Below are 15,139 nucleotides of genomic sequence, written 5' to 3'. Positions count from 1 at the left end.
AATATTGTGAGGTTATTGCCCATCTATTTCAGGCGCACGTCTCGAGCCAAACTTCATGATGACGTAATCAACTAGCGCCACTTGTAGCTTTCAGCAGCTATCCAAAGATGAGCTAGTTAGCTTTTTACAACACAGCGACTGGAGTCGAAAGACACGACGTGAATATTTGTAATTGTCTCTAACAGCTACAACATTGCCGAACTAGTTCATTGTGTGTGGCTAGTGTTGCTGCCGAATTTAAAGACAAGACTCATTTGCTGTATCGTTTTTTCTTACGGGTAAGCCAACTTTGCCAAGTAACAGTAACCAGCTGATTTAGCCATAGTACTCGTTTAGCTAGTTAACGGCAGTTAAGTTATTTTTCAAACTTCTTATTACCTGTAAATTAAATCACAGGGGTGTTTGTTAGCCGCTAGCTAGCAATGCTAATTTACGGCTGAAGTAGGCTTACAGATGTGAGCTGGCGGCTGTTGCTAGTCTAGACATCGTTATTTTCTATTTGAAGCCGCTAAGCCAGGCATACCACTTGCCATGCAGTGGCATGTTTAGCTGGCTATCATTTTAACTGCATCATTGTGATCATCTAGCCAGTTAGCTTGCTACCATGTTTAATTACATATGTTAACAATAGAACTACAGTAACTCTCAAACTCTAGGCAGCATGCTGCGTTCTCCTACAGTTCTCAGTGATTAGCTTCGCCCACGACTGGCTAATAATGTGAAGTACAATCTCGCTGCTGTGTTTTAACGTTTTAGAAACGTCAATAGTCATGGCTTTCATCACCGATAAAGAATCCTTCAAATAAAACCGATAGACTTACTGTAGCAGTTTTGCACAGATCCATACAGCTATATGGGTGACTTCCTGAGTTACGTTTACACAGGTGTTCAGAGTAGCCATATAGCACAGGTACCTGTTGTCTTCTCTCTGTTTTCTGTATACAAGGTCTGTAACATGGAGATATGGCCTTGTGGGAACACTAACCCTATCAATGTGTCTATCAATGTAACTTTTTTTCTTTTCATGATTTCTCGCTGATATGAAAGATAAGGTCCTTAAATGCTTCCAATCCCGTAGCGCAAGCGACGCGCATTAATGTTCAGATTGAGCGTCGGGGCTCTTAAAACTCCCCCATACAAAAGACGTCTTTGTCCAATGACCCAGTAAAATACTACTTGAGTTAAAAGTATTTGGTTTTAAGTATTAAGTATTTGGTTTTAAGTATCAAAAGTTTAAATCCTTAAACATTCCTTGTATTAAGTAAACCAGACAGCACCATTCTTTAAAAAAAAAGTTTTATTTAAGGATAGCCAGTGGCACGTTCCAAAACTGGACATAATTTACAAACGAAGAAGCATGTGTTTGGTGAGTCCACCAGATCAGAGGCAGTAGGGATGACCAGGGATGTTCTCTGTTTAGTGAGTCCTCCAGATCAGAGGCAGTAGGGATGACCAGGGATGTTCTCTGTTTAGTGAGTCCTCCAGATCAGAGGCAGTAGGGATGACCAGGGATGTTCTCTGTTTAGTGAGTCCTCCAGATCAGAGGCAGTAGGGATGACCAGGGATGTTCTCTGTTTGGTGAGTCCTCCAGATCAGAGGCAGTAGGGATGACCAGGGATGTTCTCTTGATAAGGGTGTCAATTAGACCTGCAAAGCATTCAAAATGTAACCAGTACTTTTGAGTGTCAGGGAAAATGTATGTAAAAAAAGTATGTTATTTTCTTTGGGAATGTAGTGAAGTAAAACATAATTAGTACAGTACCCCCAAAAACGACTTAAGTAAAAATACTTTTAAGTACTACTTAAGTTCTTTACACCACTGCTCTTTTGTGTAATATAATGTAACTGAGAGTCATGATCAATGGATAAGATAGAACAGGTGTTATAAAAATCTGTGTTCCTTGCTACACGTTATTTTTTTTATATTGTGCAAAACGGGCACTGGTAGTAATAGAAATAACTAGCTGTGTGTGTGTGTGTGTGTGTGTGTGTGTGTGTGTGTAGCTACTTCTTGCAGTGACTAAGTTCTGTTGAACTGTTTTTCCTAGTCGTATCTTATGCATTTCTATATATGAAAGTTACTAGAGAAAGAAAATGTAGCTAGCTACACAAATAACTGTACAACAGTAGCTAGCCATATCTGACTAAAAAGTTAAATTCTTAGCTACAACTACAGCAGGAAGTAAGCATATTTAGATGCAAGTTTACAGTGTCTTAGTAGGGTGTTGCCCTGTTTAATAAAGGAAGACCTAAATTAGGAATACAAAGTATATTGAAATCCAGTGCTTCCACACAGGTGTGGTTCCTGAGTTAAGCAATTCACTTCCCCGTCATGTATTAAAATGCCCACTATCTGGCTACCATGGCTAGAATAAGAGATCTCAGTGACTTTGAAAAGAGGAGTCTCAAAGGGACTTAGTGAGTCGTCTGTCATCAGATCTCTTTTACATTTTACTCATTTAGCACAGGGTTTTCCAACCTCGGTCCTGGGGGCCCCCTCTGGGTGCACATTTTGTTTTTTGCCCTAGCACTACACAGCTGATTCAAATAATCAAAGCTGGATGAGTTGGTTAGTTGTGTAGTGATAGGGCAAAAACAAAAATGTGCTCCCGGGGGGGGGGGGGCCCAGGGACAGAGTTTGGGGAAACCCTGATTTAGCAGATGCTCTTATCCAGAGCGATTTAGTTAACTATCTTAAGATGAATGCACTAGGTGGGACAACCACATCACAGGCATAGAAAGTAATCGGGGTGAGGAGGATTATTTAAGATACTGTTTGATGTGGTAGGGTTTCAGATGTTTTCGGAAGATGGGCAGGAACTCTTCTGTCCTAGCTTCAGGGGGACGGACGCTGGTTCCACCTTTGGGGTGCCAGGCCAGAGAAGAGCTTGGACTGGGCTGAGCGGGAGCTGCCCTCCATTGGGGGTGGGAGGGCCAAAAGACCTGAGGTGGCAGAACGGAGTGCTCGGGTTGGCGTGTAGGGTTTGAGCATAGCCTGAAGGTAGGGGAGGGCTGTTCCTCTTGTTGTTCTGTTGGTAAGCACCATGGTCTTGTAGTGGATGCGAGCTTCGACTGGAAGCCAGTGGAGTGAGCGGGGTGACAGAGAACTTGGGAAGGTTGAAAACCAGATGGGCTGCAGCGTTCTGGGTAAGTTGCAGGGGTTTGATGGCACAAGCGTTGAGCCCAGCCAACAGCGAGTTGCAATAGTCCAGCTGGGAGAAGACAAGTGCCTGGATTAGGACCTGCGCCACTTCCTGTGTGACGTAGGGTCGTACTCTACAGATGATGTGGAGCATGAACCTGCAGGAGCGAGTCACTGCTTTGATGTTTTACAGAGAACGACACAGTGTTGTCCAGGGTCACGCCAAGGTTCTTTGCACTCTGGGGGGCGACACGGGAGTTGTCAACCGTGATGGAGTGGTCTTTGAGTGGGCAGGCCTTCCCTGGGAGGAAGAGCAGCTCTGTCTTGTTGAGCTTGAGGTGGTGGGCTGACATCCAAGTTGAGATATCTGCCAGGCACGCAGAAGATGCGTGTTGCACCTGGGTGTCAGAAGGGGGGAAGGAGAAAAGTAGTCAACCCAATTGAACATTTATGGGAGATTCTGAAGTGGCCCTTGAAAGTATTTTCCTCCACCATCAACAAACCACCAGATGATGTCTCATCCCTCAAACTGAGTTCAGGACACTTTTAGAATCTATGCCAAGGTGCATTGAAGCTGTTCTGGGGGCAACACCCTATTAAGACACTATGTTGGTGTTTCTTTTATTTTGGCAGTTACCTGTATATGCCCAATAATAATTGCAGACACATCTCTAGTATTTTATATTTTCATTACACGCCACTTTCATGGATGACCAGATATTCCAAAATGGAATCCTGTCCTGCTGTTGTATTTATAGTCATTCAAGGCCTGTCAAGCCATCCAAGCCCAGCACTGCAACGTTTCTCCTTAGACTGTCATGGTTGGCTGACAGTTGCTTATAATAATCTTCAAGTTTTGTCATTATCAAGCTATGAGCAGGCCAGTGAGGCCAAAGATGGTGAATAAATTAAGATGTCCCACTCCGAACCGTTTACAGTTGAAAAACAATTGTCGCAGTTCCTGTCTGCTTAAGTGCCTCTCCCATATGCACCAATGCAATAACAGCTGGTTCTGATCTGCTTAGGTCATTGACTGTATATGAACCAGAAAAGGGAGCAAGTGAGATGTCTCGCTTCCTCTTCTGTCTCTGGTGAGACCACTGAACCGGCCTCTGCTTCATACAGCCTCACCTTGGGGTCAAAGGTCATGAACCCTGTGGTACTTTAGGTTATATTCTAGAACTGGCGTGACCGTGTACTGCAACCCAAGACGAGTGTCGTGAAATGTCATGCAGCAGCGTAAGAGATTTCGTAAACAGAAACCGTCTGAGACGGCAGCAGGGAGCAGGCGCTCTGCAAGCCTTTTAAAGGCACGAGCCTCCATTGCCACATGTTCCATGGCTAGAGAGCCGGTCAGTGGGATAATGTAACGGGACAGGATGTTTCTAGCAACTGGGACATGGCCTGGTTGCTTTTTCTATTCATAAACTGACTGTGGTTGAACTTGAGTTTGTCTATTTTAATTAGACCTAAATTGTCCAATTTAATAAATGTTTTTAATAATAGTGTTTTTTTCCCCTTCATTATTGCAGGCCACTTCACCCCTAACCCCCCACCCCCTTTTAAATCCAGAATATCAACACAACAAAGATGGAGGAGCTCCATGTCCACTGCCTGAACTGTGTGAACCGGAGGTGTATGATTCGCACAGAGACTGGTATGTCCTGTGATCTCATTGGCTGTCCTCTTGTCTGTGGGGCAGTCTTCCACTCCTGTAAAGAGGAGGAGCATCATTTACTATGCCCGTTTGAAAGAGTGCCTTGCCTCAACACTGGATTTGGGTGCCCTTTCACTCTCCCCCGGATTAAGATGGCTAAACACCTAGAGACGTGCCCGGCCAGTGTGGTGTGTTGCACCATGGAGTGGAACCGTTGGCCGGTGAGCTATTCAGACAGGAAGTCCTATGAGCATTTGAGCAATGTTGAAGTGGTGGAGCAGCTCGACATGGCCCTGGCTCTGCAAGATCAGAGGATGCTACTGGAGTCTCTTAGAGTCACCACCAACACATCAAAGAACACATATAATAAATCAGCTGAGGAAACGTGTTACAAGATCGCTGATGTAGTGTCAAGTGTACCAGAGACTGACGTTAGTAATGGAACGGTTGAAATGGATGAGGCTGCTGCTTTGACTAACGGAGTGGTTGAAATGGAAGATGATGATGAGTCCTATAGTGAGGTGCACAAAATAAACTTAGCAGCTACCTTGGCCGTCCTCAGAAGTGCCAAGGACATTGACTTGATCAGTGTAAATGTTGAAAACAGTGAGAGAGAAGGGGTTCTCCATAGGGGAGAGGACAGTGATGATCATAATGATTTGAAGAATGTAGAGATGAAGGCAAGTGACACAGAGTCGGGCTGTGAGCTCGGAGCAGTGGGCGGAGTCGGAGTGGACTGTGGATTTGGAACAGACAGACAGGGAGACGAGAGCTATTGGATAGAGTCTTCAGAGGAAGTGGAGACGGACCATGTGGTGGGTCTTGCTGAGGTGGGTTGTCCTCCTCTCAGTAATGGTTTCAACCATACAGGAGACAACCAAAATCACTTGACACAGCGTGAGTGGATGGATCTGAGCAGATCTCCACCCAGACGCTCTGAAGTCAACAGGTTTTCAGACTTCAGGCCGGTGATGCCGTATCTTTCCATGCCTAATATAGTAGCACCGCGGGAGACCTCTGGGCCCCACCCTCCACCACTACCCATCCACCTGCCTCTTCCCATGCCTCTCCCTAATCTGGAACCCTACAACATGCTCCAGCACCTGCCCTTAGAGATAGAAGACAGGTGGCTGGAGAGGAAACTACAGAACCTCCAGGTGCTCAGAGGGATGAGTGTGTTTACATTTAACGGGCGCAGGGCTCTGATGTCTGACCCCTATCTGTTCAGAGCTAAAATGGAGGACAAGTCAGTGGACACCTCAGACCTGGAGGTAACTGACGATCCATTGGGGCTCCATGGAATCGACCTGATCACAGCAGCGCTGCTCTTCTGTCTGGGGGACTCCCCTGGGGGCCGCAGCATCTCAGACAGTAGGTTTGTAGACGGCTACCACGTCGACTTTGGTACCCAGACCTTCTCTTTCCCCTCGGCTATACTAGCCACTAACACCATGGTGGGGGATATCGCCTCAGCGTCGGCCTGTGATCACGCCAGCCCTCAGCTCTCCAACCCCAGCCCCTTCCACTCTCTCAGACTGGACCTGGTTCTGGAGTGTGTGGCCCGCTACCAGACCAAGCAGCGCACCATGTTCACCTTCGTGTGTGGACAGCTGTTCCGCAGGGACGAGTTCTCCTCGCATTTCAAAAACGTTCACGGGGACATCCACGCCGGGCTGAACGGCTGGCTGGAGCATCGCTGTCCCCTGGCCTACTACGGCTGCACCTACTCCCAGAGACGCTTCTGTCCCTCTGTTCAGGGCTCCAGGATCATCCATGACAGACACCTGGGCTCGTTTGGGGTGCGGCCCGACATGCCTCCCCAGTACGGCGATAAAACCCTCCCCAGGAATGCCTTTCGGTTCGGGTCCACCTGCGACCACCTGAGCTCCTTGCCCTTCGAGGTGCAACAGTATGTGGCCAGTTTCCTGGATGGCTTCAGCCTGTGCCAGTTGTCCAGGGTCTCTCGGACAATGAGGGATGTGTGTGGCAGTTTACTGCAGTCCAGAGGCATGGTGGTGCTGCTCTGGGAGAACACACGAAGGCCTGATGGGTCGTCCTCATGGCAGATCCAAAACAAGGTTAGTCACTTACTGTGTATGCATGTGCATAAACATCTGTATCCAGGCTGTATCACAACCAGCCGTGATAGGGAGTCCCGTAGGGCGGCGCACAATTGGGCCAGCGTCATCAGGTGTAGGCCGTCATTGTAAATAAGAATTTGTTCTTAACTGACTTGCCTAGTTAAATAAATGTTGAATTGAAATTTATCTAGTGTAATTTTCCCATAAATCTATGATCCATGGAATAGTACGACAGTCTGAGATGTGTGGGGATCTCAAGTTAGAATTCACACCTATTTGCTGACCATTGAATGCAGGTTGTCCTGTTTCAACAAAATTGTCAATTAGATTAAAGGCTTGGCATAGCAAAAGGACAAACGCAAGCAGGAATACAATATGACATATAGTATATCAACGGCTTTATCGTTATTGGATGAGAACTAATTCATTTATAATATTCTGTTTGTGAACCAGGTGTGGCGATTCAGCACAGCCTTCGGTACAGTGAAGGAGTGGAAGTTTGCCAACATCACCAGTATGGCCGACCATCTGAAAAAGTGCAAGTTTAACACCATCACCTGTCGGGACGAGGCCATCCCTCTGCCCTGCATGTGCTTATCCAGAGAGCTCACCAAAGAGGGGCGCTCACTGCGCTCAGTCCTGAAGCCAGTATTATGAGTAACGCTATGAAAGGGTTGGAGTCCATGGGTACATCTAAAATGGCACCCTATTAAAAGTAGTGCACTATGTAGGCTTTAGGGTACTATTATGGACGTAGCTCATTTCAATCAATTCAGTAAGTTCTTACAGACGTACTCCCAGAATTCACTGAATTGAAATGCACTCCAACCCTGCTCTATGATAAGCAAATACAAAATGCTGCTATCATTCTCTTCCGGTTTTGACAGAAAAAAACTGAATTATTTTCAACCTATCTGATATGCATACACGCTGAGTGGACAAAACATGCTCTTTCCAAGACTGACCAGGTGAATCCAGGTAAAAGCTATGATCCCTTATTGATGTCACTTGTTAAATCCACTTCAATCAGTGTAGATGAAGGGGAGGAGACAGGTGAAAGAAGGATTTTTAAGCCTTGAGACATGGATTGTGTATGTGTGCCATTCAGAGGGTGAATGGGCAAGACAAAATATTTAAGTGCCTTTGAACAGGGTGTGGTAGTAGGTGCCAGGCGCACCGGTTTGTGTCAAGAACTGCAGCGCTGCTGGGTTTTTCACACTTGACAGTTTCCCTTGTTATCAAGAATGGTCCACCACCCAAAGGACATCCAGCCAACTTGACATAACTGTGGGAAGCATTGGGGTCAACATGGGCCAGCATCCCTGTGGAACGGTTTCAACACTTTGTAGAGTCCATGTCCTGATGAACTGACTGTTCTTGGGGGTGGCGCAACGCAACTCAATATTAGGAAGGTGTTCTTAATGTTTTGTGCACTGTATATATTCTTGTTACCAATGTACTGAATAGATTATTTAACTTTTACATACTCTGTCAATGTGTAAATAAAACATGTTTTGACGTTACATTTTCTATTTTTATAAGAACTAAGTTAGTACTGTGCCGCATTGACAACAAAAGAAAATGGAGCCTTAACTTATGATAAAGACTTGATTTCTGGTCATGGGAGGGATCTGATGGGGATCTTTTAATGAGTAGATTTCTCATTGACCCCCGGCTAGAGCGATTTACACCGTCTTGCATGGTTTTATATACTTAGGGTGATCATGATTTTTGTTGAGTTTGAGTCAGCGGATCATGCCATTACTTTTGAGTCAGCGGATCATGTTAATATATTGTCAGTGTAGCTATTTAATGCCGGGATTCAATCCGATCACGCTTGTAGACAACGCAGATTTTAAAGGTAAACTTGGCAGATGTCAGCTCAATTTGAAATGACCTTTAAATGTAGATCAGAATGAATCCCGACCTCACTCAACCTCCATCAGTATCAGGCTGAACAACAATGTTGACTGTTTGAGTTAAGGGTGATTGGTTGTCTTTCTGTATCCACTCTCCTGTTCCTCATTTTGAGAACAACGTTACTTGTGTGAAAACCATTTGTGTGAATACTTGTTATAGATCAGTGAATCCTGCAGGTCTGGGAACGTGGGCATAACGTAGCTTCCGTTCATTTAGAGTTGATCAGTATGGAAACTGATCATCATTCAATCATGGGCATGTCTATAAGTTATCATATTAGTGTTTTTATCTTTGTATTTTCCTCTTGGCTCTATGTAGTCACTGTGTTCAGAAGTTGCCTGTTGTGTCTCAGGGTTTGTAAAACATGGTTGCCTTCCAAATGGCACCCTATGAACTATATAGTGTTCTAATTTTGACGCTCCGGGGTCAACAGTAGTGCACTGTATAGAGATTAGGGTGCGATTTGGGTAGTTGCCATGAAACTGCATCAATAGTGCAGGCCATTACTTGTACTGTATTGCCTGATTGACACTATAGCGCCGAGCCAAACCGGACTCTATAGTGTGAATCTGGTTTATGTGTAAAAGATGCACCAGTCTATCTACCAGTCTTCACATGGAACAGTCACTTTATTGTCATGGTTGTAGAGTGGTGTTAGTTCTAGGACTGGTACAGCGTTCAGGAGTACTGATGAGTTTCAAACCCAAACCCATCATTTGACATGATTTTCTCCGGTTTGAATATTAGTTGAAAATCTGTTTGGGTTTGGAAGTGGAGTGCAATATTTAATTAATCTGTCTTAGAGATGGTGTTAATGAAATTAAGGCCTGGATTCAATCCGATAGCAGGTTGAAGAAAATGTGGCTTTAAAAGGCAATCTTCCAGTTTTTGCGGAGATCGCATTCACAGTAAATGCTGTTTATTTCGGTTCAATTGGAAATTACCTTTAAATACCGCTTTGTCGGCGAAGCACAATCGAATTGAATCCCGCCTTAATTCATGGGTTTAAGATTGGGTTGTAACGGCCTTGGATCTTAAGGGCACAGTTTGCATCTGTTCTTTTTAAAAGGAAGTAAATGTTTATTTTACTTCAAGTTCTTCTCTGAATCCCTGTACTGTTTGTTCTTTCCTGTGTGTTTTATTACATTTTGGGGGGAAAAGACCAGTGCAAACTTTGCATTATTGCAATCATGATGAACACCCCGGATGAATAGTTTGAAACAGTTTGATATGGTGAAATAATCCACGCTTGTTTGGTTTGATGCACATTTTGTACGTGTTTAGTATTCTTCCATGCAACACTTTTTTTAATTGAGTTTTTTTCCTATTATTTGGTGTAGTTCAGGATGTTATTAACATGCCACCAATATTACATAGACTACTCAAAGGTAGAGGTCTTCGCGGGTCCACCTGAATACCTGGGACCTGAACGGGTCTAAGATTCAAACTTTTCCTTAGGGTCCGGGACGGGTCCTGTTTGATTGTCATTGGGTCTCGGGTCAATTTAACTACAGCTGATAGATCCGAATGGCCACAACCACGGCTCTGCATAGTCTAAAACATTTATTTTACGCTAATACGGTGAATTTATTGACTTATAGAAGGCCTAGACAACATACAGTATAAAGACCTATTCGTTAACCAGAAGAGCAACTTGGCTGATCAAAAAATATTTTGGACTCACTCAGGTCCAATCAGGTCTGGTTGTTCTCAGGTCTGATTTTAACCTATTGATCATCCCCACATATCTTGGGCCCAGATCTGTTTGATGCTTAGACAAGTCTGATGGTCGTTGATAACCAATAACTAGGAGTTGGCAAAACAGCACAAACAGATCTGGGACCAGGCTAGACATGTTTCTGCTCGAGTCAGATTTAATTCCACTTTTCTTTCTGCATGTGAGTGAAGAGATTAATCGTCATTCTTAAAAACATGGTTTATCCATAAAATGCAAGGTTATTTTTCACACTACAGTAATCTTTCTAACGGTTGTGTGTGTGCCTCTATACAATGGGATTATCTGTATTTGACTACATTTGATGGTAGAATTTGCAACAATGAAATGCCAGCTTTAAACAAGAGGCTACATTTCTGTAGTGTTAAGTGAACATTTTACAATAAACTGCATTGTAATCTGGCAGCGTAATTTAGTTTGAAACTTTTCAACAATTTATGTTATAAAGAGGTGATTATTTATGTATTGCCCAGTTTACTAAACTCTACTTAAATAACACATTGTTGAAAAAAGGTTTGAGATTAAATCATGCTGCCAGATTACAATGAGGTTTATGGTACATTTTGCACTTAAAGCTAGAATCCTTACTTGAAACAATAACTAAGGGTCAAAAGCTGAGGGATGAACCATGAGAAATGTAACCGCTTAAATTCATAGACAGCTATGGACGCAAGGACTGCCCATCCATGATATCAAAATGATAGTTTTAACCATGTTTTGAGGCTATATACTGTTTGTTTACATTTATATTGTTTACAAACACTTGAGTAAAACAAGCTTATATTTGGGGTTCTAATGGGTATCATTAATTAAAGTCCAAAAATTGTAGCATCTAAGGATTCTAGCTTTAACGCGTTACTTTTGCTATACAAAAACGTTTTCCCACGGCGTCTTGTTTTACATGTTTTGTTCAGCTTGTTTTAGCGGCCCTGGTGTATAAAGCTCCTTCACATTACTGTGTATCATCAACAGCAATTTCATCACCAATAAAAGTTGTTCTTTACTTGCTACAACATGGTTTAAATATCTTCTACGAGAACAGCATCATGTTTACTGATGGTCGAGTCTCAGCTGCTAAAGGTGTGCTGGAGACTGGAGGAGGTTCGGTCTCTATCGGTGAGGTCTGGTGGCAGGGTCTCCATCGGTGAGGTCTGGTGGCAGGGTCTCCATCGGTGAGGTCTGGTGGCAGGGTCTCCATCGGTGAGGTCTGGTGGCAGGGTCTCCATCGGTGAGGTCTGGGGGCAGGGTCTCCATCGGTGAGGTCTGGGGGCAGGGTCTCCATCGGTGAGGTCTGGTGGCAGGGTCTCTATCGGTGAGGTCTGGTGGCAGGGTCTCCATCGGTGAGGTCTGGTGGCAGGGTCTCCATCGGTGAGGTCTGGTGGCAGGGTCTCCATCGGTGAGGTCTGGGGGCAGGGTCTCCATCGGTGAGGTCTGGGGGCAGGGTCTCTATCGGTGAGGTCTGGTGGCAGGGTCTCTATCGGTGAGGTCTGGTGGCAGGGTCTCCATCGGTGAGGTCTGGTGGCAGGGTCTCCATCGGTGAGGTCTGGGGGCAGGGTCTCCATCGGTGAGGTCTGGGGGCAGGGTCTCCATCGGTGAGGTCTGGGGGCAGGGTCTCCATCGGTGAGGTCTGGGGGCAGGGTCTCCATCGGTGAGGTCTGGGGGCAGGGTCTCCATCGGTGGCAGGGTCTCCATCGTTGAGGTCTGGTGGCAGGGTCTCTATCGGTGGCAGGGTCTCCATCGGTGAGGTCTGGTGGCAGGGTCTCTATCGGTGGCAGGGTCTCCATCGGTGAGGTCTGGTGGCAGGGTCTCCATCGGTGAGGTCTGGTGGCAGGGTCTCCATCGGTGAGGTCTGGTAGTGATCTCTCCTCAGGACCTGCGGAAGTAGGATACATCTTTAGAAACCGGAACTGAGCTATAAAAAGGTCCAACAATAATGGAATAAAATAAAAATGACCAAAAAAAGACTATAAACAGACAATATGACAATCACTTACTGGCATTTAAACTATGTTCTGCTCACAGACCTCCCCCATATCCGTCTGTACGTATAAGACTGGGAGGGTGTTACTCTCTCTGTATGGAGACTGAGAAGATAACTCTGGTTCCATTAGCTCTACCTTAGCAGCAGAGGAAACTTTGTAAACCACCTTGGACATGACAGGATGTCCTGGAGACTCTATGAGTAACAAATGCAAAACAATCAAGTTCATTATGAAGAGATGTATCACTGCACAATCAATGGGCGTATCTCTACTGCTGTAATCCAACCAAAACATCTCTGGGGAGAGATATTGTAGTGTATAGTAGTTACATTTCTCAAATCTTACAAAACAGAAATAAACTAATTTAAGTGAATCATTGGCTCCTGAAAGCAACTCCAAACTGGTTCCTCATCCAAGCTTGTTTTTCAGAGTATCCATGAAGAGTCTGATTTACTTGCGAAGGGAACCTATACATACTTTTGACCTCTAGAGGGTACTAGAACTCCAATAACACTATGATCCAACTGGATTGCTGATCTATGCAAATCAGAATGTTCTGATAGACAATTGCCATATGCCCCCCCCCCAAAAAAAATCAATTAGTGGTAATATTTGTATGTTCTTTCATTGGTGAATACACTTCATTATCTTTCAATAACTTCAAGGGAACGTCAAGGGAGAGAAATGCACTATGCTCTTGTAAAATATTGTAATTGATAATATACACAGAGTGTACAAAACATCAGGAACACCCCCACCTCTCTTTTTCCCTCAGAACAGCCTCAGTTCATCAGGACATGAACTCTACAAAGTGTCAAAAGCGTTCCACAGGGAGGCTGGCCCATGTTGACTCCAATGCCTCCCACGGTTGTGTCAAGTTGGCTGGATGTCCTTTGGGTGGTGGATCATTCTTGATACACACAGGAAACTGTTGAGCGTGAAAAACCCAGCAGCGTTGAAGTTCTTGACACAAACCGGTGCGCCTGGCACCTACTATCATACCCCGTTCAAATGGCACTTAAATCTTTTGTCTTGCCCCATTCACCTTCTGAATGGCACACATACACAATCCATGTCTCAGTTGTCTCAAGGCTTAAAAATCCTTCTTCAACCTTCTTCAACCCTTCATCTACACTGATTGAAGTGGATTTAACAAGTGACATCAATAACGGATCATAGCTTTCACCTGGATTCACCCGGTCAGTAGGTTATGGAAAGAACAGGTGTTCCTAATGTTTTGTACACTGTGTATTTAGCAGATCTTATCTTAAAAAAATTATAATTACAAGTATAAACTTCCGCCGTACAAATCCAAAACCATTATCAGTGATTTCGATAAGTCAGGTGCACCTTGATCTCTTGCCTGTAAATATTTACCCTACTGTACCTTTCAAATATTGAATTATTATATTATCAACTACCCTAGCTGGATTGAAATAGCTCAACATGCTCGCTTCTCTTGGATACAGGGAAACTGATTGGCTCCAACAAAGGATGGGCACATCCAATAAGAAATGGTCACAAGGTGCACTTCCACCAATAAGTGCACAAGGACAAGGGATTGTTCTAATTCCTTTGAACAAGAAGGAGAGAAGGCTGTGATCGCCTGGACTGCACGATGAATCAATGACTGTGGGTAGATGATTAACAATAATTCAATATGGTTTGTTGTTGAATTCATGAATCAACTTTGTCTCCACACACCATTCTATTTCTATCCCAACAAGACAGAAGTATAGAAATGCTCGGTTTTTAACAGAATCTAGTTGTAACCCCCCCATTTTATGGCAGCATGTCTCCCTAGCAACCATTTCCTATCGCAGGATGTCTGAGGACAAATGACATAGGAAATCTAATAACGTTCTTGTGAAAGACTTCCCTTTGTCTCAGAACAGAGCAAACATTTTTAAATACACACAGTGATATAAATATTCAATACAATAGAAGAATAACATCCATTTTCAAGACAATTATAGTGCTTCACAAAGCTTTTATTTACAGGAACCATTTTTCAGACATACATAACATAATGCAAAGTGGAAAAATACATGAGGAAAAGCCAACTGAAATCAAATATGGTTGTGGTCAATCAATCAAATTTATTTATAAAGCTCTTTTTTTACATCAGCAGACGTCACAACTCAAACAGCAAGCAATGCAGAAGCAATTCATGGGGGACCAGTGAGGTAAATAAGAACATAGGTAGGCAGTGGGTGTTGATCTACAGTACGTGAAGTAATACTGTTAAATTACTTTAAAGGCGCAATCTGCAGTTTGAACAACAACAAAGCGGACACTCCCGCCGCTGATTTGGTAAACTGCTGAGGGATGGGGCTGGAGAAATGTAAACGCTTTCAAACTCATGGATCGACCCTCCATGATATCACACTAATAGTTAACCTTGTTGAGGCTATATAGTGTTTGTTTACATTTAGGGTTGAATGGGTTACGACAGTTGAGGTAAGCACGAGGCATCTGTTGCATTCTTCAAAAATCAATGGGTATGCATCATTCATTTGAAAGTCTAAAAACGGACATAGCAACTGCAGATTGCTCCTTTAATGATACAAACAACTTGTTTCAGCATAAAACCAGCCTGTCGAATGGTTAATCATTCCAAAA

The 15,139-nt window shown here is 44.0% G+C and overlaps 2 protein-coding genes across 2 annotated transcripts; one reads left to right on the top strand and one right to left on the bottom strand.

The window, feature by feature from the left end:
• The first annotated feature begins 74 nt into the window (after positions 1–74).
• LOC115161986 (F-box only protein 30-like) lies at positions 75–7,774 on the top strand. Its single transcript, XM_029712854.1, has 3 exons — positions 75–278; positions 4,675–6,877; positions 7,334–7,774. The coding sequence occupies exons 2-3, from the start codon at positions 4,733–4,735 to the stop codon at positions 7,535–7,537; spliced, it is 2,349 nt and encodes a 782-aa protein (XP_029568714.1). The 5' UTR covers positions 75–278; positions 4,675–4,732; the 3' UTR covers positions 7,538–7,774.
• A 3,828-nt stretch (positions 7,775–11,602) lies between these two features.
• On the bottom strand, positions 11,603–12,427 carry LOC115161772 (extensin-like). The gene has a single exon (XM_029712556.1). The coding sequence runs from the start codon at positions 12,425–12,427 to the stop codon at positions 11,603–11,605; it is 825 nt and encodes a 274-aa protein (XP_029568416.1).
• Between the last annotated feature and the right edge of the window lie 2,712 nt (positions 12,428–15,139).

The sequence above is a fragment of the Salmo trutta genome, chromosome 25 (genome assembly GCF_901001165.1).
Source record: "Salmo trutta chromosome 25, fSalTru1.1, whole genome shotgun sequence".
In the NCBI taxonomy this organism is placed as follows: Eukaryota; Metazoa; Chordata; class Actinopteri; order Salmoniformes; family Salmonidae; genus Salmo; species Salmo trutta.
Note: the sequence above shows the minus strand (reverse complement) of the source record. Positions and strands in the feature narration are given on the sequence as shown.

Coding starts and splice junctions, on each gene's coding strand:
- LOC115161986 (XM_029712854.1), top strand. CDS start 4,733: ATGGAGGAGCTCCATGTCCACTGCCTGAACTGTGTGAACCGGAGGTGT. Junction 6,878..7,333: donor CATGGCAGATCCAAAACAAG/GTTAGTCACTTA, acceptor TTTGTGAACCAG/GTGTGGCGATTCAGCACAGC.
- LOC115161772 (XM_029712556.1), bottom strand. CDS start 12,427: ATGTATCCTACTTCCGCAGGTCCTGAGGAGAGATCACTACCAGACCTC.